Here is a 24,290-nt window from a genome sequence, read left to right on the forward strand (position 1 = left end):
AGATCTAGGGCATTCCTTAGACTTGCCGGTTTGGAACTGAGCTGTGCAGGTCATAGTGTGTACTTTAGAATTCACTCTGGGAGATGTGACTCAGGTCAGATAGACTTAACTCACTCCTGGGATTTTCGCTTTTAGGTGGAGGCCTGTCTTCCCAGTGACTCAGATATTTGTGCTTCATGCTCAGGGTACCCCATTCCCTATAGATCTCAAGGAACCAGGAAACCAACTCTCTTGGCCTTTTTTTTTTTTTTTTTTTTTGACAGAACAGAGAGAAATTGAGAGAGGAGGGGAGAAAGAGAGGAAGAGAAAGATAGACACCTACAGACCTGCCTCACCACTTGTGAAGCACCCCGCTTTCAGGTGAGGAGCATGGTCTCAAACCCGGGTCCTTGCATGTATCCTCCTGTGTAGTACTTGTGTGCTTAGCTTGGTGCGCCACTGCCTGGCTCTGAAACCAGCTCTCTACTCAGAAAGTATCTTAATCAACATAGACCTTAGTTCAGTGGGAGATTTCACTTAGGTATTCTCTGAGTTTGGATAATTAATCCCATTTTACTACTGAATATACATTTAAAATTTTTTCTGATATTAGTTTTGTTATTTGCAGAGCCAGGGTTTCAAGCTTGTGCAGTTTGACTGCTCCTGGGCTGCTTTTTCATTCAGGTAGAGAGAGACAGAGACAGAGACAGAGAGAAAGATACACAGCATTAGAGTTTTCCCCGCTTCCATAGCATTTCCCATGTGGTTCTGGGGTTTGAGCCTGACCTGTGGATATAGAAAAGTATATACCCTACTGGTGAGCTATTTTTCCAGCCCTCTATTTTATTTTTAAAAAATTATTATGACAGGGAGCCAGGAAGTCGTGCAGCAGGTTGAGCACACATGGTGCAAAGCACAGGGACTGTCATAAGGATCCCAGTTCAAGCCCCCGGCTCCCCACCTGCAGGGGAGTCACTTCACAAGTGGTGAAGCTGGTTTGTAGGTGTCTATCTTTCTCTCCGCCTCTCTGTCTTCCCCTCCTCTCTCATTTTCTCTCTGTCCTATCCAACAATGACAACAGCTACAACAACAGTAATAATAAAAACAACAAGAAGTGCAACAACAACAACAGCAAAAAAAAAAAAAGGGGGGGGATGGCCTCCAGGAGCAGAGGATTCATGGTGCAGGCACCGAGCCCCAGCAATAACCCTGTAGGGGAAAAAAAGAAAATTATGACAGCAAGCAAGACCAGACTACTGTGCCACCATTTATGATATCCATCCATTTATCCATCCTTCTTTCCTTCCTTCCTTTCTTTTTTTTCTTGTTTTTATCCTTCCTTCTTTCCTTCCTTCCTTTTTTTTTTCTTGTTTTTATCCATTGTTGGGTTCTGGATCTAGGGCCTCACACCTGCTAAGTAGCACTTTCCCCCACTGAACTTCCCCAGATTCTTGAGTGCACTTTCCTGGTGACTGAAATGCATCTGTCTTCCCAGATACAGAATTTCTCCCTCTTGGGCCTGATGGATCAATAGCTTCGGGATTTTATTCCCCAGTTGCCTTCTGACTCCCTGAAAGCTCTCTTCTGATAACACTGCAATTTAAGCTTATGTTACTTGTATTACTTATGTTACTACATTTTCATCTTGTTGAGATTTGAAAGCCTTTGCTTGGGGCCAGGCAGACAAGTCCTAGTTCTGTGAATAAAGACCATCTCAGTAGAGCTAGCAGACTGAAAAATTCCCTTAATTACCAAACCCTGGGAGCATTATATTCAGTTGCTATTTGGATTACTCCACCTAGGGGCAAAAAAACCAAACTATTTCATTTCATTCCCAGAACAGGATTTTGGAATCCTGTGTAAAGTCTCCTGAAGAAATGCCAGTGAACATTAAATGAGCTGGGGTGTTGGTGGGGAGGGAGGTGGTTTATCTGACAGAGTGTAAGAACCTGATTTCAAGCCCCTAGCCGCCACACGAGAGAACCTTCATAGGGAAACCACCTGCAATGCTGCAGTGCCTCTCCTCTCTGTCTGTCTTTCTCTCCTCTCTGTCTGTCTTTCTCTCCTCTCTGTCTTTCTCTCCTCTCTGTCTTTCTCTCCTCTCTGTCTTCCTGTGTCTCTCACTCTGTAACGAAGTGAATAAAAGATAGTCGTTGGGAATGATGGAGTCATGCAGATGCAGGACCCCAAAGATAACTCTGGTGGCAAATAAATAAGCCTGACTGGAATTATTTTTATTATTATGGGTGTGCTTTCTCCAAAAATTAACCTTGTTCCCCCCCCATTTAAAATATTCTTATGTAACTACTTGTGGATGGGTTTATGTCTATTCTTCTTAACCTTTTTCCTTTTTCTCCTGTGTTTTTTTCAACACTTAGGTTAAAGAAATCACTCGCGATATTAAGCAGTTAGATCATGCCAAACGCCACCTGACCACCTCAATCACAACGCTGAACCACCTGCACATGTTGGCAGGCGGCGTCGATTCCCTCGAGTAAGTGGCATCAGCTTTCCCTTTTGGGCCCGTAGGAAAAGAACATGCCACCCAAACCAAATGGCATCTTAGGTTTGCTTACTTGTCAGCCAGCAAAGTTTTCACGATGCTGTCCCCGGTTTCTGTAAATCAGTCTCCAGTGTTAGGTCATCGCTCTTGTTTTGTGCCCTCTGGTATTGCAAATGTAACACACACCTGAAACTTAGAAGGGAGGAGCAGGTGAGTTTACAAGGAACCCTGAGAGCAGGTGGAGGATGATTCCAAGCATGTGAGTCACTTACATCATCTGATAGATCTCTCTCTCTACTGCTGGCAGGGTTGTGTAAGGCCACATCACTCCTTTGCCTTGCCTTGGCCTGAGCCCCACTGTTCTTCATTGTTTGAGAACAGAGCTTCAGTTTATCCTCCAGCACACTTTTTTTTTTTTTTTTTTTTTGCCTCCAGGGTTATCGCTGGGGCTTGGTGCTAGCATTATGAATCTGCTGTTCCTGTGGCGATTTATTTCATTTATTTTTTTGGCTAGGCCAGAGAGAAATTGAGAGGGGTGGGGAAGATAGAGAGGGAGAGAGACAGAGAAACACCTACAGACCTGCTTCACCACTTGTGAAGCAACCCACCTGCAGGGGCCTCTCCTTCTCTCTGTCTTTCTTTCCTCTCTGTCTCTCTGTGTCTCTCTCGCTGTAGCTAAACAAGTAAAAGATGGTTGCTGGGAGTGGTGGAGTCATGCAGATGAACCGGGATCCTTGTGTGGGTCCTTGAGCTTCATACTATGTGAGCTTAACCCAGTGCACCACTGCCCAGTCCCACACCCCCTTTTTATTTTTTAAAAGAGGACCTTCATTTTTGACTCATAGGAGAGCCACAGGAGAACATTAGAAATGGCATTAAAAGAAGGAGCTGCTTGCTTACTACAAAGAAGAAACCCAAGGTCTTTCTTCACAGATGTGATTTTGACTTTCCACTACTTTGGGAGGGATAAAGAGAGACAGAGAGAAAGAGAAAGAGAGAAGGAGACTACAGCATCTACAGTTCTTCAGTGTGGTGGGGGCTGGGCTCAAACTTACCTCACTTACATGGCAAAGCATCACACTATCCAAGCGAGCTGCTCCATTGGTGCTTCCAGTTCATGTCTGCGGTGTTCCTCAGGCTGAGATCCCTCCCACCCCAGCCTCCGTGCAGACTCACGTGTGGACTAAGAAAGATCATCTTCATGGAAATTTAAGGGTATTTAAATAAATTTAATTTAAGGATATCTAATTTTTAAAAAATTTATTTCATACGAGATAGAGTTTCACATGAGAGATGGAAGAGAAAGAAAAGCAAGCCAGAGCACCACTTTTGCACTTGTGGTACTAGGGATTGAACCAGGAGCCGCATGCATGCAAACCCAGTGTTTTGCCCATTGAGTTATTTCACTGACTGCTTCACAGAGATGTAGACATAGTATAGAAAGTCAGTGTGAGGAAGGTAGTGGACTCTTGTCCTGATCTCTCCCAGGCTTTGCATGAGTTGCAGTGAACCCTGGTCCTTTGTCCTGCAAGGAATGAGCAGAGAGAACAGCAGACTAGTGGGAGATTGGGAGGTGGGTTTCCTAACCCTTCTATTGGATGCTTAGATTTTTCCACCAAACCATCAGAGCAGAGAGTGGTATCAACAAAACACCTTGGCTTAAGTTTGATCCTTTTTACATAACTCCTAAAGGATGTCATGAATTTTAAATCAGGTTAGAAGCCCAACCCTTATGAAACATTTAGATTTAATAATTTGTACTTCTTGCTGTGGGTGGCTGTTGATGTTTGTCAGCCTCCCTTTATTTACATTTACTGGCCTTCACAGTAAAGAAAGCAGACATCTCTGCAGTATCTCTGACATAGAGTTGCCTAACACTGACTTAAAACCTACAGATTGGAATTAACATGTAAGTAACCCTTGTTTTATGCCTAGAAGTCATGTTTGGTCTGCTTGTATGCTGTAATCCTTAGATAATAACACCCCTATGCCTGTTGTCTGTCAAAAGAGTGAAAATTATATAATATCCAACCTGAACCTCAAATCCATAAAAATTCTCCTCTCTTCTTTAGTCTTGTCAGTCACACACTTTATTTGGTACCACCTGTGGCAAATAATTTATCCTTCTATTTAAAATTCAGTTTGTCTTGTCAGGTTATCAGTTAGACATTTTACTTGCCTGTTCCTTACTAAATGATGTCTCCTGGAGAATTTGAGAATTAAAAAAAGGAGTGGGGTGGGCGGTAGCGCAGCAGGTTAAACACACGTGACACAAAGCACACTGACTGGCACAAGGATCCTGGTTTGAGCCCCCAGTTCCCCACCTGCAGGGGAGGTTGCTTCATAAGCAGTGAAGCTGGTCTGCAGGCGTCTGTCTTTCTCTCCCTATCTCTGTTTCCCCCTCCTCTCTCAATTTCTCTCTGTCCTATCCAACAACAACAGCATTAACAGCAATAATAATAATAACAACAAGGGCAACAAAAATGGAAAAAATGGCTTCCAGGAGCAGTGGATTAGTAGTGCAGTCACCAAACCCCAGGGATAGCCCTGGAGGCAAAAAATACACAAAACACAAAAACAAAAGCCGAAACTCTTTTCCTTGCTCAGTGCACAATGCCCAGAGTCAGTGCTTAGCATGTGCGTATAAAATCAAATTGATGTCTATTTCAGAACTCCAAGTGGGTGGTTCTACATGTGTACCTTGCAACCATAGTATTTTTCTGTCTTCTCCCCTTCTTCCCCTTCAGAGCCATGACCAGGAGAAGACAGTATGGAGAAGTTGCTAATCTTCTTCAGGGAGTGATGAATGTTTTGGAGCACTTCCATAAGTATATGGGAATCCCACAGATCCGGCAGCTTTCAGAAAGGTAAGAATGTCACTGGAGGAACCAGTCTTCCCCTGTAGTGTTAGGAAGTACCTAAGCACTAAGTACTGTCTGCTCATTGTAGAATCATATAGTCATAAGAAACCTCAGGTGTCATCTGATCTACCTCTTACATCATGAACATGTCCCATCTGCCATGCTCCCTCCCAGCTCTTACCATGTCTTCTAGAGCTATCTGTCTTAGTCAATGGCCTAGCATCATTAGAGTGGCAGCTGGGGATTTTTATAAGTGCACGGGGTTCTCGCTCTGTTTTTATTGATCTAAGGTAGTGCAGAAATATAGCATTGCAACATGAAATGTTTCAGACGTGCATCACTGAAAATCAACATGTGTACAGAACCACGTGGAGTTCACCACTTAGTCCTATATTGACTGTCCCCTTTTACCTTTACCCACTCCTTGTTCCCACCCTTCTGGTAATCACTATTTGGTCTTACAGTTTACCAGTTTATTTCTGATTTACTTAGTTTACCTATAGTCTAAAAGTTTATTTCTGATTTACTTAGTTTATCTATAGTCTAAAAGTTTATTTCTGATTTACTTAGTTTACCTATAGTCTAAAAGTTTATTTCTGATTTACTTAGTTTATCTATAGTCTAAAAGTTTATTTCTGATTTACTTAGTTTATCTACTTGTTTTCTCTACAAACTACACATGAACGCATGTGTGGTTGTTGTTGTTTTTCCTTCTGACTTAATGGGCTTTAAGTTCGTCCATGTTTTTGCATGTGGCAAGAATTCACCCCCTCTCCCTGCTCCCCGATTTGTTTTATTTATTTCACAAGACAGAGGCCAGACTATCATAATGCTGGGGATTGAACTTGGGACCTCATGCCCGCAAATCCAGCGCTCCACTGCTAAATATCTTCAATAGGCCACATACTTTTTTTTAATGGCTAAGTAGCTGTCATTTGTGTGACTATACCACATCTTCTTTATCCATTCATTGGTCACTTGGAAACTGAGATTGTCTCTAGCTCTTGGCCGTTATAAATAATGCTGTGATAAATTTGGGGGTGGATATATCTTTGAATTACTGCTTTTTTGTATTTTTCATGTCAATACCCAGAAGTTCAATAACTAGATCATAAAGAATTTCACTTTTCTTTTTTTTTAAAGATTAAAAAAAATTTATTTATTTACTCCCTTTTGTTGCCCTTGTTGTTTTATTGTTGTAGTTATTGTTGATGTTGTTGTTGTTGGATAGGACAGAGAGAAATGGAGAGAGCAGAGGAAGACAGAGGGGGGAGAGAAAGACACCTGCAGACCTGCTTCACCATTTGTGAAGTGACTCCCCTGCAGGTGGGGAGCCAAGGGCTTGAACCAGGATCCTTACACTGGTCCTTGTGCTTTGTGCCACATGCCCTTAATCCACTGCGCTACCGCTCGACTCCCTCACTTTTATTTTCTAAGAAATCTCAATTCTGCTTTCCATAGTGACTGTACCACTTTGCATTCCCAACAGCAGTGTACAAAGGGTTCCCATTTCTTTGCAGCCTCTCCAACACTTGTTTCTTGACTTTGGAATAATAGCCATTTCACAGGTGTGAGGTGCTGTTTTATTTTTATTTTTCTGGTAAGGATGATGATGAAGATCTTTTCAGTTGCCTATTAGTTGTGATCTATCTGTATTTTTTGGAGATGTGTCTATTTTTTTTTTTATGTTGTTTGAACTTACTTTGTGAGAGAGGGTGGTCGTGCGGAACCAGAGCACTGCCTAGCTCTGACTTATGATGATTCTGGGCACTGAACCTAGCACCTCTGGTGCCTTGCCATGAAAGTCTGTTGTATAAACTGCAGTGCTATTTCTCTAGCGCAGCACTGCTCTGTCTTATGTGTTGCTAGGACTCAACCCCAGAACCTTATGCATGTAAGGGTTGCACTTTGCCTGCTAAGTCAACCATGAGAGATGTGTGTCTCTTTTAAATCTTCTGTCCTAGACAGCTCTTAGTTGTCCATACTTGGGAGCTTTTCTAATAAACCTTTTCTAATAAACCTTCCTTGTAAAATAAATTAACAAACCACAAGACTTAGTGGCTTAAAGGAATTGTTTCGCTCATGTAACTTGGGGTAACTTGCTCATGACCCAGGGCAACAACTCCGCTGTGCTCCATGCAGTGTCAGCTGGACAAGAGGATAATGGGGGGGGGGGGGGTTGGCTCACTTTCTTTGCCCGCAGGTTGGTTCTCACTGTCAGCCGGGAGCTCAGCCAGGCTGTGCACTGAGGTCTCCTCTGCTCTTTGTGGGCTGCCTAGGCTTTCAGGTGGTAAGGTGCTTGGGTCCTAAGAATGAGCAGCCCCCCAAAAACCAGGCCATATAGCATGCTGGGCTGCCATGGTTTGAGGGGAAGGAACACCCCCAGTGGAGGAATGTCAAAGTCACATTGGTGTGAAGAACATTGGGAATGGGATATATTGCTGGACTGTCTTTGGGAAATACTCTGCCACTAGAACTTCACATGCGACAAAACGATCACATAGACTCTTGAACCTTATTCTTTCCTTCCTACTGCTGTGGAATTTTAAGTTGATCTATGGCCCAAAGGAAGAAGAGCCTATGCTTAGAGAGGAGGAAGATGAGTATTCTGAAAGAAAGTGTAATATGGTAGATTCAGTGCCATCTCTGGTACAGAAAAGGGGAAAAATACTGAGTAGAGAAAGGAATGGTTAACAAATCCTAACCTTTGCTGCAGTAAAGAAGAAATGAGGGCTGGGAGATAGCTTCTCTGGTAGGGCCTTACCACACATGGGGCCCTGGGTTTGAGCTCCAGCACCGTATGGGTGCATCCTGGACAGCACTGGGGGAGTGCCTTGCGTGGTTAGCTCCATGGAGTGGTACTTTGATATCTCTCCCTTCTCTGTCTCTTAAAAATAAAGACACTCAGGACCGTCAGGTGGCTTAACTGGTAGAGCAAACATGTTACACATTACCATGTGCAGGGACCCAGGCTCAAGCTCCAGGCCACCATATGGGAATGCCTGCAGTGGTTAGCTTCACAAACAGTGGGGTGGTACTGTTTTTCTCTGTCTCTCTTTCTCAGCCTCTTACTTTCTGTCTAAAGGAAAGAAAAAAAATAGTCACTGAGAATGGTGGAGTGGTACAGGCACAGAGCCCTAGCAATAACCCTCATGGCCAAAATAAAATAAAGAATATGATAAAGGAAATGGGCTGACACTTAGCAGTTGCTGTTATTTCCGACTTTGCCTTCTTATAAAGTCTGGTTGTGACAGGCCTTTTATCTCCTAAGTTAAGATTTCCTGGTATTTGGTGAGTTTTATTTTCTTTCTATTTGATCATTGGCATTCACATTGCTGATGTGAAAAGCCTGTTTATATTCCTGGCCCATCTACCTATTAAATTATTTATCTATTCCTTACTAATTATTAATCCTTTGTCAATCTGGTTATCTTATTGTGAAATAATCCAGATACTATCCTGTTTTCAAGGCAAATCTTTGTCCTTTCAATTTCTTACCCCCCCCCCTTTTGCCTCCAGGGTTCTCACCAGGGCTCCGTGCCTACACTATGAGTCCACTGTTCCTGGAGGCCATTTTTTTCCATTTTGTTGCCCTTGTTACTGCTATTGTTGTTGTTGGATAGGACAGAGAGAAATTGAGAGGGGGGAGAGAAAGATAGACACCTATAGACCTGCTTCACCGCTTATGAAGTAACCCCCCCCCCCTGCAGGAGGGGAGCCAGGGGCTTGAACCAGGATCCTTATGCTGGTCCTTGTGCTTCATACTATGTGTGCTTAACCTGGATCGGTGAGGTTCCAGGGCATATTGGTGAGGTCGTTTGCCCAGGCAAATCAGGATGGAGTCATAGTAGCATTCACAGCTTGGTGGCTGAAAAGATGGCAAGATATAAAGCAGAACAAAGTGATTAATAAACAGGAACCAAAAAGTAGGAATAGAGCAGATGAGACAAGGGACCCTAGGGTGGGAGGAAGCTAGAAATTGACTCTCTTTCTTTCTTTTATTATTTTTTAAAAATTTATTTATTGGGGAATTAATGGGTACAGTCAATAGTAAAATAAAATACAGTAGTTTGTACATGTGTAACATTTCTCAGTTTTCCACATAACAGTTCACACTCCACTAGTCCTCCTCTGTCTTCCAGGACCTGAACCCTTCCCTCCACCCTAGAGTTGGCTCTCTTTTTTGATGTTTGCATTCCTTAGGTGTTTGGTGATTCTCAGCAGGAAACTAAGTTTTGGCTTTGAGATTTTCCTTTAAAATTTCTTTTTAAAGTTTATTTGTGTTTGTGTGTGTGTGTGTGTGTGTGTGTGTGTGAGAGAGAGAGAGAGAGAGAGAGAGAGAGAGAGGAAGAGAGAGAGAAGGAGGGAGGGAGAGAGAGAGAGAGAGACTGAGACTGTTCCATCATTCTGGCACATATGTCCTTGGATCTTGAACTTGAGACCTCACACTTGAAAGTCTAGTACTTCATCTACTGTGCCATCTCCCAGGCTGCGGTTTTGAGATGTTTCTATCGGTCTAGTCAGGAATGCTCTTTCACTATCACCTGCTAGTAAGGGAGACGTGAAGTGTGCTGCTCAACTCACTTTACCACAGACAGCTCTAAAGCAAGCTGGGGCTGTAAGGCAGATGCTGGTGACTGATCCTCTGGGGTTGGGGCTCTTTAACCTTCCTGGATATTGTCATCCCTCTCTGACCCAAGTGTGTTTAAGGCAGGGGTGCAGATGTAGCCACTGGCTCCATTATTTCTCAGGTAGGAACCTAACATGCCCTGCAGGTAGGTAGCTGCCTATGTCTTTCATTCTGAGAAGCAGTTTTAGGCGGTCACCTCCCTCTTCAACCCTGTCCTACCAGGGAATCCTCAGAGTTTCTGCCCTACCTGGTTTACTTTATTTATTTTTTTTTCTGTGAGTTTTGGATTTCTTTACTAAAATCTTTTCATTATTTTTAGTGGCCAGGGGAAATAGCTCAGCTGGTAGAGGATAGGACCTGCAAGTTTAAGACTCTTGATTCTGTCTCTAGCACTGCATGTTGCATGGCCTAGAATCTCTTTTTCATGTGAGACTCTCATGTGAAACCAGTAAAGTATATTTTACAAACCAACCTTTTCATTATTTCTGGGGTGGAAAGTAGAAGGCTCAGCACACGCTCAGTGTGCCATCTTATAGTGGAAATGCCAAAGGACTACTAAGGAATGTCGGAACAGAGCTTGGCAGAATACTCCGGAAAACACCACCCTTCCCCTCATCCTTCCTAACCCCTTCACACTTAAGAAGAGCTGGCTGATTGCCAAGTAACGATGGGGATGTGATGTGGCCAAGAGAGCACACACATGACTTTGTGAGCAGCAAAAAAGTAGGGAAGGAAGGTTGGATGACGAACGCGGAACTATTTTCAGTGGACAGGAGAAGATGGGGAAAAAAGGTGTCATCTCTGCTGTCATGACAATCCAGACTTGACGTGTGTGTGTGTGTGTGTGTGTGTGTGTGTGTGTGTATAGCCAGCCCATTACACATGCATGACTTCATTGCTCCAGGCCACTTTTTCATTCAGATATATTAATAGAGAGAGGTAGAGTGGGGGAACAGGCAGTAGCACACCCGGTAACACACACATACTCAGTGTGCAAGGACACAGGTTCAGGCCCCTGTCCCCCACCTACAGGGGGAGGGAGCCGGGTGATAGCGTAGCGAGTTAAGCGCACATGGCGCAAAGCGCAAGGACCGGCTCAAGGATCCCGGTTCGAGCCCCGGCTCCCCACCTGCAGGGGAGTTGCTTCACAGGCGGTGAAGCAGATCTGCAGGTATCTGTCTTTCTCTCCCCCCTCTGTCTTCCCCTCCTCTCTCTATTTCTCTCTGTCCTATCCAACAACGATGACATCAATAATAACTACAATAAAACAAGGGCAACAAAAAGGAAAATAAATAATAAAAAAATTTTAAAAAATTCATGAGTGGTGAAGCAGGGCTGATGGTGTCTTTCTGTCACCTCTCTGTCTACTCCCCCTCTCAATTTCTCTCTGTCCAGTAAAAAAAATAAATAAATAAATAGAGGCAGAGTGGCAGAGAGAGAAGGAGAGATATTCCAGCACCAGAGCTTCCTTTGGCATCACAGAACATCCTGTGTGGTGCCAAGATTTGAACCTGGGCCATGTATATTATGTAGCAAGGGATGGGGGAGGGTAATAATGAGGGAAAGAGACAGAGAGACACCTTCAGCCCTGCTTCACCACTTGTGAATCTTTCCCCCTGCAGGTGGGGACCAGAGGCTTGAACCTGGGGTCCTTGCACATTGAGTGTATGTGCTTAACCAGGTGTGCCACCACCTGGCCCCCGCACTCTACTCAGTGAGCTGTTACTCCAGCCACATAACTGACCCATTTCCCCCATTCATTTATTCTTTTCTTCAGTCACCTAATAGAAATTTATTCTGCTCCTTCATCATACTAAACCTTGTGCTCAGCTACTAAAGGTACAAGGATAAGAAATACACACCCTCAGCCTTCAGGGAGCTCACCATTTTGTGTGGACATGAAAGACACGAATAGTAGACCTTAGTGTAGTATGCTTATAACAAGATAGGAGCTGTACAGATAGAACAGTATCTCTGAAGAAGAACTGTACAGATAGAACAGTATCTCTGAAGAAGAACTGTTATAATATATTCAGTGACTGAGAATAGAAGAATTCAGGGTTAGGATGAATAAAAGAATTCAGTTTTTATCTGATATTAAAATAAAGGCTAGGATTTTTACCACCAAAATCCCCAGTAGCCAAAGAAATTGTGGTTTTGAGCTGTTTACTAGTTCTAGAAACTTCATAGAGTTAATTGCAAAGTGACTGGGTAGAGACCAGAAAGGAAGAACATTATTTCATAGCATTTTTACAACAGAGAGCATAGTGTGTGATACTTCATGAGCAGATGAGGGTAGAAGGCTGTGTAGATAGGGATTGTTAGATTTGATACACTTTGCTAAAGAATTTAGTCTTTATTTTGTAAACAAAAAGATTTTTAGCAAAAGGGCTTGGGGAGACAGTTTCCTTTGTATTTTGTAACAATCTGGTAGACTGGTTAAGTACAAGGTGCTGGAGAATGTATTGTTCAGTAGATAAGATACAGACCTCACGGAGGCAGTGGCTAGGCCTGTGACCATGAGGCCAGAAGGTGTGCTGAGGAGTTGGTCATCATCTGGTAGAGTGAGGTGGGCATCGGGAGTGGCAAGAATACAACAGAGCTGACTTTTACTTTAAAACAGCACAAAGTTAGCAGGGATAACAAGAGTGTCTTCTTGAGACTTTTACCTTTAACATTCCCCCTCCCCTCGCCCAAAGAGGTGAGGTGAATTTATACTTCTGAAGGAGCTTTGTGATTAATCACTGTTATGACATTCCCTGTAGGAAAGAGAAGACTCTAACATTTCATCAATATATTTCAGTGCTCTGAAACATTCATTATCATCGAGGCTTGCTGCAGCTTTCCGTCCCCAGATTTTCTGCAGGTTAATGCAGGATATACGCTCTTAAGTAACACTAAAAACTGAAGAGAACGAATCTTGTTTTCAGTGGTTGGCTACAATTGTTTTTCAAGAGGTACTGAAAATTTGAGGAAAGTCCGGACTTTTTTATTTTTAGCATCATTTCTGGTGAATTTTCCTCCCTAATGTTTACATAGTAATGATAGCACCATCTGGAAATGATAGAAATAGCTGTTTGTTTTGGGGGGAGGGGAAGCCAGGGGAGTTACACCCTATGCATTGCTTCATTTTCCCTAATTTAATAGCTTGCTGTCTATAAATTATACAAGTCATGCAAAAGGTTATGTTCTCAAACCTGCCTGGATGTTTGAAATATGAAGTTCATGGATCTTTTTTTGAAAGTAACTATTTTTTTTCCAAACTCACCTTCTGGAAAATGCTTACATGTTTAATGTAGCTTGAGGGAAAGTTTCTTTTCTGTAATGTCATCTTTAGATTTCAGATCTTCCTTGGGGAGGATAATAAAAGATATTATAAAATAAAAGATATCTTTTAATAAAGATATTATAACAGGACAAAAAACCTTACTAGCTTTTTGACTTAAATTTTTAAATTTATTTTCAACTGACAGTGGGGAGGGGGATGTGGGGTTAGCCAGATCATCGTCACCGTGTTACATGAGCTACCAGGAATCGAACTTAGCATCTCATGCCTGCAAAGTCTGCCGCTTTACCTGCTGTGCTGTCTCCTGGACTGCAAACTTTGTGATTTTTGACAAATTCTTTCTAAAAGACCTTTAGTTTCAAAAGTATCAGTTTTAAAATACAAGGGCTTAGTACTTGATCTCAAAAAGCTAATAAGCCACTCTAAAGGTCTTGGGTTTATTTTTTTCCCCCCTAGAGCCTGTAGTTTGGAAATGGGATAGCTAACTAACTTGGTATCTTCATCATTCTGTCTAGAACAGACTGTATATTTGGGAGGTCAGTTTATTGTGAACTGTGTCATGTATTTTCCTTTTTAAAAATTAGTTAATTAATTTATTTATTCCCTTTGGCACTATGAATCATTGCTCCTGGTGGCAATTTTTTTTTTCATTTTATTAGATAGAAAAAGAGAAATTGAGAGGGTGGGGGAATGAGAGAGAGAGAGACCCCTGCAGACCTGTTTCACCACTTGTGAAGCATCACTCTTGTAGATGGGGAGTGGGGACTTGAACCCAGATCCTTGCATGAGTCTTTGTGCTTTGTACTGTATGTGCTTAACCGGCCACCACCCGGGCCCCAACAGTATTCTATTTTTTAAAAAATATTTATTTAATTTATTTATTCCCTTTTGTTGCCCTTGTTGTTTTATTGTTGTAGTTATGATTGATGTTATTTGGATAGGACAGAGAGAAATGGAGAGAGGAGGGGAATACAGAGAAGGGGAGAGAAAGATAGAGACACCTGCAGACCTACTTCACCGCCTGTGAAGCGACTCTCCTGCAGGTGAGGAGCTGGGGGCTTGAACCGGGATCCTTAAGCCGGTCCTTGTGCTTTTCGCCACCTGCGCTTAACCCTCTGTGCTATCACCCAACTACCAACAATATTCTTTTATGTGTGTTTATTTTATCTAGAATTCTGTTTAAGCAGTGTATATAAGGTCACGATTCACATCTGCCCTTGGAAATGCTTGGGACTGTGGCTTGGGTTTATAGATGCCATTTTATTTATTTGTTTATTTATTTATTTATTTTCCTCTTTTGTTGCCCTTGTAATTTTTTATTGTTGTACTTATTGTTGTTGTTATTGATGTCATCGTTTTTGGGTAGGACAGAGAGAAATGGAGAGAGGAGGGGAAGACAAAGAGAGGAAGAGAAAGACAGATACCTGCAGACCTGCTTCATCGCCTGTGAAGCGACTCCCCACAGGTGGGGAGCTGGGGGCTGGAACTGGGATCTTTACACCAGTCCTTGCACTGGCACTTAACCTGTTGCACTACCGCCTGACCCCAGATGCTATTCTATTATTCATGTCCACAGGATAGTGGTGGTTCTTTCATCTGTCTGATAGAGACTTTAAAAATGACTGTTGGAAGCATTTGTATGCAGAAGCTCATTCTTCTGTTCCGATATTAATTATACATCTGGCTTCCAGTCCATAGTGAAGATGGTGTTGTTGCCAGCAGTTGCTGGAGATGAGTGTTGTCAAATAATCAGCACTAGAGTTAACACTGAAAAGTGTTGAGCACAGGCCTCTGCCCTTATTCTCTTATTTCACAATGATTCTTCTTTTCTAAATTGTCACTAGGGTTATCACTGGGGCTTGGTGCCTGTGTGATGAACCCACCAATCCTAGTGACTATTTTATAGATCCAGTGGATGGAGGTAAAGAGTTAATTTTGTTCATAGAATTTTTTTTCAAGAATGGGAGCTACTCTGCCCTAATCTGACTTTCCAGCCCTTTTCTGAACTCTGACACCATTTTTTCAGACAATATTTTTATCCAACTTCATGTTAGCTATTAAACTCAAGCAAAAACTACCATAGTCATGGGCCCCTAGAAACATGCCTAAAATGGACTTTCTAGCTTTCTTCCACCCTAAAGTCGCTAACCTCATCTGCTCTGTTCCTACTTTTTGGTTTCTGTTCATTAATCATTATGTCTCACTCTATATTCTGCCACCTTCCAGACACCAAGTTGCAGATGATACCATGATTCCACCCTGACTTTCTGGGCAGAGAACTTCACCAGTGTGTCCTGGGACCGAACCTCTCCAGAGATCTAGCCCACTTGAGAAAGATAGAAACAGGCTGGGGGTATGGATCGACCTGCCAACACCCAAATCCAGTGGAGAAGCAATTACAGAAGCCAGCACTCCTACCTTCAGCACTCCAAAAACCATTTTGATTCGTACTCCCAGTGGGGGAGAAGTGATAGAAGGAAGAGGATAAGAGGGCTCTGAACTCCAGCTCCTTCAGGACCCACAGAGAGAGGAGGAAAAAGGGAGGGACGTTTGGATGTAGTAGTGGCTTGGAGGGGAAGAGAGGATGGGACTTGGAATAAAAGGGGGCAAATATGTACAACTGTAGACAGATAGTTGTAGAGATGATAGTTTACCCATGTCTGCAACCTTAGGAGAACTGCAATGGCTTGCAATGGAGGGACTCTGGTTCAGAACTCTGGTGGTGGGAACAGTGTGGAGTTATATCCCTGTTGACATGTAATTTTGTAAATCAGTATTAAATCAGTAGTAAAATAAAAAGGGATAGGTGGACATGAGAGGTGAGGAAGAGAGAAAATGAGGTGCCTGCCTCTGTTTCACCACTCGTGAAGGTTCCCCCTGCCGGTAGGGATCAGGGACTTAAACCTGGGTCCTTGCACATGGTAATGTGTCTTTTCAATGGGGTGCACCACCACCTGGACACTCAAATACTCCTTTTTTTGTTTAAAGATTTATTGTCTATTTATTTAGTGAACTAGGGGTAGAGAATTAGAGCACCATGTTTACATATGCTGTGCCAAGTATTGAGTCCAGAACTCCACTCTAAATCCTGCACTCTACTGCTGAGCCACTTTCCTCACCACTTCCAAGTATTCCAAGTTGTGGCCTACACAGGGAAATGACTTAATTATGATAACACACAATTCACTAAATGACGTGGCTAATTATCTCAAGAGGGTAACTTTGAAAATGAACCGACAGGTTGGGGGTTGGGGAGGAGTGGTCTGCAAATCACAGTTTGATGCTTCACCTTTTTTGCTGTAGTCTGGAATGTCCAGACTTTCCGTTGTCCTTGTAGGGATCTCAAGTCAAAGCCAACAAGAATAAGGAGTTTGTTAGGGAGCTAACCCAACGGTCTAGCCCAAGACTTGCACCCATGTAGTCCCAAGTCCAATCCTTGACATAACATAAGCCAGAACTGAGTGATTCTTCGTGTCTCTCTGTGTGTCTGTTTGTATCTCGGTGTGTGTCTCTCTTCTACACACACACACACACACCCACACCCACACCCACACCCACACCCACACACACCCCAGAAAAAGACTATAGAGTTAGAGGATGTGGGGTGACAGAGGAAGAGCTGGGACTATCAGTATCAGTGAGATGCTCAGAAGCCCAGACAATATGACGGCGAGTGTCCTGTCACTATGTGGGACTTCTGTCTAGGGATTGTCCTTGTGACATAAGAGGAAACCAGTGCTGTTTATGTGCTGCCAAGAAGAGGGTAGGAATAGAGGGGCCTGAGCCTCTGGAAGCTCTGTCTTATGACTTGGCACCAACAGATGTCTGCCTGGTCCATTATGTAGAGTCACAAGGTAGATGTCAACATCTTGTTCTCTTCTTTCCTGTCAGAGTTCACGCTGAAAGAATGCTTCCCATTGTCCACTGGGTGTTTCTAGCTGGATGGCCCTGACTCTGATTTGAGGGGTTGCTGTAGTAAGCCTTATCTTGGTTGAGTCTAACCCCGGTGGAACCTCAATAAGAAACTGCAGACTCACCTATAAGAGTGGTTTAAAAAGCTTTGAAGATATTGGAAAAATCTTGGAAAGTATTCGGCTTAAGGCATTTTATAACTAGGCCACAGAAAAAGCCAACTGTTAGAGGCCTGCCTGTCCCCTCAAAAAAAAAAAAAATCTTATTAGGTTGCCAGGCACTCCATAGTAGCCAAAGAAATTGTGGTTTTGAGTTCTTCCCTAGTTCTAGAAATTTCATAGAGCTAACAAAGTAACAGGGCCTCAAAACCTTGCAAAGTAACAGTAACAGGGCTTCAAAACCTTGCACCAGCAGCTCCCTTGGGAAACAGTTCAGCAGGTAAAGTGCGGGACTTGCTAAGGCAGTATTCTGGCTCTCTTGCTCATAAAATAAATGAATCTTAAAAAAAAAAAAGAAAAGAAAAGAGGGAGAGAAGGAACACAGTTATTTAAAAATTAAAGTCAAAACCAAATTTGCCTTGCTCCCTTCCAGCTCTTTGGTGCTGGCTAGTAGGCGGCAGCCATCACCAATGAACAGCTGGTGGGAGACAGGACACTGCAGGTGTAGTTCTTACCTCAGCTCTGTTTCCTCTTTTGTGTAAAATGAACACTTCTTTTTTTTAGTTAATTTTTTAAATATTTATTTCCTTTTTGTTGCCCTTGTTGTTTTTATTTTTGTTGTAGTTATTGTTGTTGATGTCGTCGTTGGATAGGACAGAGAGAAATGGAGAGAGGAGGGGAAGACAGAGGGGGAGAGAAAGACAGACACCTGCAGACCTGCTTCACTGCCTGTGAAGTGACTCCCCTGCAGGTGGGGAGCCGGGGGCTCAAACCAGGATCCTTCTGCTGATCGTTGCACTTAACCCGCTGTGCTACCGCTCAACTCCCTTTTTTTGTTAATTTAAAAAATATTATATATTAGTTTGATAGGACAGAAAGAGGTTTTCTTTTTTTCTTTCTTTTTTTTTTTTTTTTTTCCCCTCCAGGGTTATTGTTGGGGCTTGGTGCCTGCACTATGAATCCACTGATCCTGGAGGCCATTTTTCCCCCTTTGTCGCCCTTGTTGTTTATTGTTATGTTGTTGGATAAGACAGAAAGAAATGGAGAGGAGGGGAAGACAGAGAGGGGGAGAGAGATACCTGCAGACCTGCTTCACTACTTGTGCAGTGATCCCCCTGCAGGTGGGGAGCTGGGGCCTCGAACTGGGATCTTTACTCTGGTCCTTGTGCTTTGTGCCATAACCTGTTGTGGCATAACCTTTGTGCGCTTAACCTGTTGCACTATACCACCAGGCCCCCAGGACAGAGGGAAACTGAGAGTCTAAGGAGAGAAAGGGAGGGAGAAAGATATACACCTTCAACACTGCTTCACTGCTTATTAAGCTTCCTTCCTGCAAATGGAGACTGGAGGCTTGAACCTGGATCCATATGCATGGTAAAATTTGTGCTCGGCTCCCTGGCTCCCTGAGAACTATTTCTTGAGCTCGGGTATATATGCAAACCACTGTGTTACGCACCCCCTCCCCTTCTAACTTAAAAAGAAAAAATACTATCTTTACTTGTTTATTGCATAGAGACAGCCAGACATTGAGAGGGAAAGAGTGATAGAAAGGGAGAGAAGTAGGCCCTCCCAGGACCTTGCCCTCACCATAAAGCAACGACAGTAGGGATAGCCCCAGTCTCTGAAGGGAAGCTGAGGGTATCCTTCCCTGCCACAGAAAGACTGGTCCTGAAATGAGTGCAGCCTGCAATGTTCCCAGCTATGACCATGAGCTGCAAACTAAGACCAGTAGAGATTTAGAGGTTACATAGACTCTGGTGCCAATATAAATATAAATGTAAATATAAATATGGGCCCTGGGTCAGGTGGGTGAAGGTAAATAGTTAATGTTCTTTTCTCTGGCAACTTGTAATTTTCTTTCTTTGTCCCTGACTTTTGATAATTTCACATTTCTCTCTGTTTTCAATCAATGGAATAAAAAGAAAAAAGTAGCTGCAGGGAGTTTTTGATTTGTTGTTCAGACACTGAGAGAAAGCCCCAGCATAACTTTGTTGGCAATAAGAAGTGAACTGAATAGCATTTCTCACAGCATAAACTCCTCTTTAAGAAGAAAGTGACTTATCCAGGCAGCATAGTCAGACTTGCACCAGATTTTTCTGCAGGAACCATGGAGGCCAGGAGAGAGTGGAGTGGTATACTGAAGGGTGTAAAAGACAACAGAGTGATGTGGTAAAAAGTTAAATGCATTTATTCTCATCAAATTTGGGAGCTACTCTCTACCCTAATCCAGCTTTCTAGTTCTGTTCTCAGCTCTGACTACATCTTCCCAGACAGCATTCTTAGTTCACCTCCATGTTAACTGTCAAGCATAAGCAAAAAATACTGTTGTCATGGACCCCTAGGAACATACCTAAAATAGATGTCCTACTTCCTACCATCCTAAAATCCATATTCTCACCTGCTCTATTCCTACCTTCTGCTTCCTGTTAAGTACATTTTGTCCTGCTTCATATCTTAATTGCCTTTCAGACACCAAGCTGCAGATGCTATGATTCCATCCTAATTTTCCTGGGCAGACGACCCCACCAATATATCCCAGAGCCTTACCTCTCCAGGGCTCTACCCTACTCCTCTTTAACTACACTTTGTGAAGATGAGCATGTATGACCCATAGCTGAGACTTGCCTAGTATAACTCTGGGATATAGAAAGCCCATCATGCTCAGGTCAAATCAAATGCTCAGGTCCTCATCAAACTAGTGTATGACTTATCTTAATCCAGCTAGTTCTCTCTTGCCTGGATGATCTCTTTGTATTGCCCTGTATTAATTGTAAGTTCTTTATTGGGGAAAATGATAATTTATAAGGTTGTTGGTGTTGTCTGTATGGTTTCTTACCTTCCTATGATAGGTGGCAGCACAGTTTCTAAAGACTTTGACCCCTATGTGTTATTGTATAATTACATATGGATATTTGAAAATTGTCTGCTTTTGTCATTGGTGGGGCTCGAACACTCCAGGTCTACTTTTTGAGATAGATAGGGAAGGAGAGAAAAATCATAGCTCTGAGACTTCCCTCAGTGTTGTAATACTCGCATGTGGTGGACCTGGGTCTTGTGTACAGCACGAAGCAGGTGTCATCAAAGTGAGCTATCTCACCAGACTCCTGGGTAGTTGTAAATTATGTCAGACAGGCATCAGGTGGTGGCTCACCTGGAAGAGTGCATGTTATCATAAGAGAGGACCTTGATTCACATCCCTGGCCCCCACCTGCATGGGCAAAGCTTCACGAGTGGTGGAGCAGGGTTGCAAGTGTTTCTTCTCTTCTCTCCCTACTGCTTCCTTCCTGTTATTCTCTATCTCTCACACTCTATCAAAGGGGGGGGGGGGGCAAAAAAGAAGGGGAAAAAAAAAAGATCACTGGAAACTATGGAGTCATATAGACACCAAGCCCCAGTAATAACCCTTGTGACCAAAGGAAAAAAAAATGTTTCAGACAATGATATACTCTTTTTCCCTACAGAGTGAAGGTTGCCCAGACTGAATTAGGACAGCAAATCCTGGCTGATTTTGAAGAAGCATTTCCTTCCCAGGGTACCAAGGTATTGTTTTACATGTTCCCTCCAGTGTTTAGATATTTTCACCATTTTTTGTTAACTTAAGGTACCATTCACCATTCCAAAAATGTTTGTTGGCAGCCATTAATCTGTTTATGAAAGCTTTAGGATCATGAAACCACCCTGGACTTTACATATCCCAGATAATGTCTATTCCTCAAGTGTGAGTTCTTCTAACCTCAAAAAGGAAGACTTTGTTTTGTTTTAACTTAATATGTGTCCAACTCGAGATCTTGTCTACCCTGTATTTTTTTTTTTTTCTCCTTATGGCTGTGTTAAAAAAGAATTCCTCAAGCCACAATGTTTTTGACATTTGTTACATAACTTATGTGTTTCAGTTTGGTGAAAAGACAACTAGGAGGAGCTTCCAAAGGCTTATGTAACTGTTAGAATGACATGGTTCAGAGTCTTAAGTTTTAATGATCAGAATCCTTTTCTTTGGGATTGATCACTTTATCTCCCTGGCAGAATAGATATTTGTGTTGTCTGTGAATTTTATTTGTGAGCTACTGGTTACACTTCTGTCTTCTTATGTGGCAAGCTTTGCCTTACTTAGCTGTCACTTTGGTGGGGCAATTGCTTTTAGCTCTATTCTTCAAACTGCAGCAGGCATAACCTTAATGCTTTGCATGTGTGGAGGAGGAAGAACTTAGATGCTTTTTTTCTCTCTTTATTATTTGAGCTATTTCCAGAGAAGGAGTTGTTCTGAGCAGAAATGAACCAAAGCACACACAGGCAAGCTAGCATTCCTCATCACCCTTAGTGGGTGGAGATGGGGAATATATGCACATTTCCTGAGCCAGGTTTCCATTTCCTGGATCTGTTCTCTAATTCAGTAACTGGAAGCATCTTAATCATGCTTTTTTTTTTTTTATGTTCCATAAATGAAACCTAGGAAGTAGGTGGGGATAGCTACTTAAGCCTTGTAGTTACTTCTTTTTTCTTTAGAGAAGAGAGACAAACACCACAGCACTAATCTCCTACTTGTGAAGCTCCCCCCCTTAAAAATTTTTTTTTTAATATTTATTTTCCCTTTTGATACCCTTGTTGATTTTATTGTTATTGTAATTATTGTCATTGTTAGAGAGGACAGAGAGAGATGGAGAGAGAAGGGGAAGACAGAGAGGGGGAAAGAAAGATAGACACCTGAAGACCTGCTTCACCGCCTGTGAAGTGACTCCCCTGCAGGTGGGGAGCTGGGGGCTCAAGCTGGGATCCTTTTTTTTAAAAATAAAATTTCTTATTTATAAAAAGAAAACATTGACTAAACAATAGGATAAGGGGGGTACAGCTTCACACAGTTCCCACCACCAGAACTCTGTATCCCATCCCCTCCCCTGATAGCTTTCCTGTTCTTTAACCCTCTGGGAGTATGGACCCAAGGTCCTTGTGGGATGCAGAAGGTGGAAGGTCTGGCTTCTGTAATTGCTTCCCCGTTGAACATGGGCGTTGTCAGTCGATCCATACTCCCAGCCTGTCTTTCTCTTTCCCTATTGGGGAAGGGCTCTGAGGAAGCAGAGCTCTAGGACACATTGGTGGGGTTGTCTGTCTAGGGAAGTCTGGTCGGCATCATGCTAGCATCTGGAACCTGGTGGTTGAAAAGAGAGTTACCATACAAAGCCAAACAAATTGTTGACCAATCATGGACCTAAAGGCTGGAATAGTGCAGGTGAAGAGTTGGTGGTGGTGGGGGGTGTCTCTGTTTTGTATATAGGTAGTAGGCATATTTTAGTTATATTCCAAAGGGCCTGTGGCTATACTAGTGTTTTGTTTGTTGTTTGTTTGTTTGTTTGGCCTGAGCCTGAAATCTGATGTGCAAGTTGATCCTAATTATTGTCTGGAGAGATGATGTCATGGCTGGCAGAAGGACAAAAGCTGGATCAGGGAAGGGAGTGGCTCCCAAATATGGGAAAGGTGTATAAATATTGTTGACTGTAAACCCCATCGATTTGATGTGATCTGGGGCTCATATTCAGCTTAGGAGCCTATGTGACCTCTGCATCTCTGTAGATCTGAGCTCACATTCTGTGGTCATGAGTAGGAACATTCCATGCTGCCCCAATATCCACCTATCTTCCTCAGGTGTAGCATTGAGTATGTTGTCCATCCTCCCTTTGGAGAATGGAACATTCTCTACCATTGTTGATCCAAGTTGAGGGCAAGGTCCTATGGGGGCCCACAAAGGGGTATATTGTGTTGTTACTGATAGGAATGACAGGTAACAATGGAGAGAGGGATTTGTTCGAGGTGTAGGCCCATCATGTCTGTTTGGGAATCTCAGGACTCCCTGATTAAGACCCTAGCTGATGGGGTGGCCTGATAGTGACTAAAGAGTCGTTGTTAAAGTATGCCAGTCTCTTGCCCTTATTCAGCTTTTGCAGCCTGGGAGTGAGTGAGAGAACTGTAATAGGAAGTAGGTGAGGAGGGTATCTACATCTAAGTAGACACTATTTCATTATGAAGTTGATACTGACTACAGACTATTGTGTACTTTTGCTTTCAGGTATATATTTTGCCCTGATTTATGGATACATGTGAACATATGCTCTATCTTATGGGACCTGGACTATGTCTTGGTTTTGAGACTTTGTTAGGAAATGAACCTCCTGGAATGGAATTAGAGAATACTATGAAAGGAAAGGTCTCACCTGAGTAATGAGGGTGAAGGGTTGATATTCCATGCCTGACGTCTCTGGACAGAGTCTGAAGTGAAGTATGCTGAGGTGGTACTCCTTGTGTTGATTAGGTTGGGATCGATTGATGCAATATCATTTGGTATGAATTGAGAGAAGCATGCAGGAAAGTGTGCCCCACCCTAGAGGTTCCAGGACTGGGGGAAATCTAGGCTCTATAGAGGAAATGTAAGGTTTCTGCTGTTTTAAGATTTAAGAAGACAATAGGTAGTTATTGCTATAATCACATTATTAGGCAATTGGATTAACTTTGAAAAATCCCTTTGTTAGGATTTGCTGTATCATACACAACATCACCATAATTTATGTCCTTTGACATTGTTTGTATATAGCTGTGCCACGGGTTGCTTCTGTTCTCCCTGGTCTAAGCTTTTAAGAGAGTCAACATATCAAAGACTCAGCCTATGTATTAAAAAGACTCAGCCTGTGATTTAAAAAGTTTGAGACATTCAATCAATTTTTTCCCCTCTTATATTAATTAAATAATGATTTATCTGACTACAAATTGGTAGGAGTGTACATAAACACCATTCCCACCACCAAAAGACTGTGTCCCATCCACCCCTCTACCCTGTGAAGCTGAACATCCACCCTCACCCTCAACCAGGGTTTTTACCTTGGTGCCCTACTCCAAATTCAGTCAAATCCTGCTTTGAGTTTCCCTTTCTGTTCTTCTTTCTCAACTTCTGTTTATGAGTGGGATCATCCCATAT

At 42.7% G+C, this 24,290-nt stretch overlaps 1 protein-coding gene across 6 annotated transcripts in view; it reads left to right on the forward strand.

Annotated features, from left to right (window-relative positions):
- VPS53 (VPS53 subunit of GARP complex) overlaps positions 1 to 24,290 on the forward strand; it is a 190,585-nt gene that overhangs the window by 67,938 nt on the left and 98,357 nt on the right. For all 6 annotated transcript variants that reach the window (XM_060204109.1, XM_060204108.1, XM_060204106.1 and 3 more), the window contains 3 exons: positions 2,358 to 2,473; positions 5,230 to 5,349; positions 20,791 to 20,869. In XM_060204109.1, coding sequence (XP_060060092.1) covers positions 2,358 to 2,473; positions 5,230 to 5,349; positions 20,791 to 20,869 — 315 coding nt within the window. The remainder of the gene's footprint in view (positions 1 to 2,357; positions 2,474 to 5,229; positions 5,350 to 20,790; positions 20,870 to 24,290) is intronic.

Source organism: Erinaceus europaeus, chromosome 12 (genome assembly GCF_950295315.1).
Source record: "Erinaceus europaeus chromosome 12, mEriEur2.1, whole genome shotgun sequence".
Taxonomy (NCBI): domain Eukaryota; kingdom Metazoa; phylum Chordata; class Mammalia; order Eulipotyphla; family Erinaceidae; genus Erinaceus; species Erinaceus europaeus.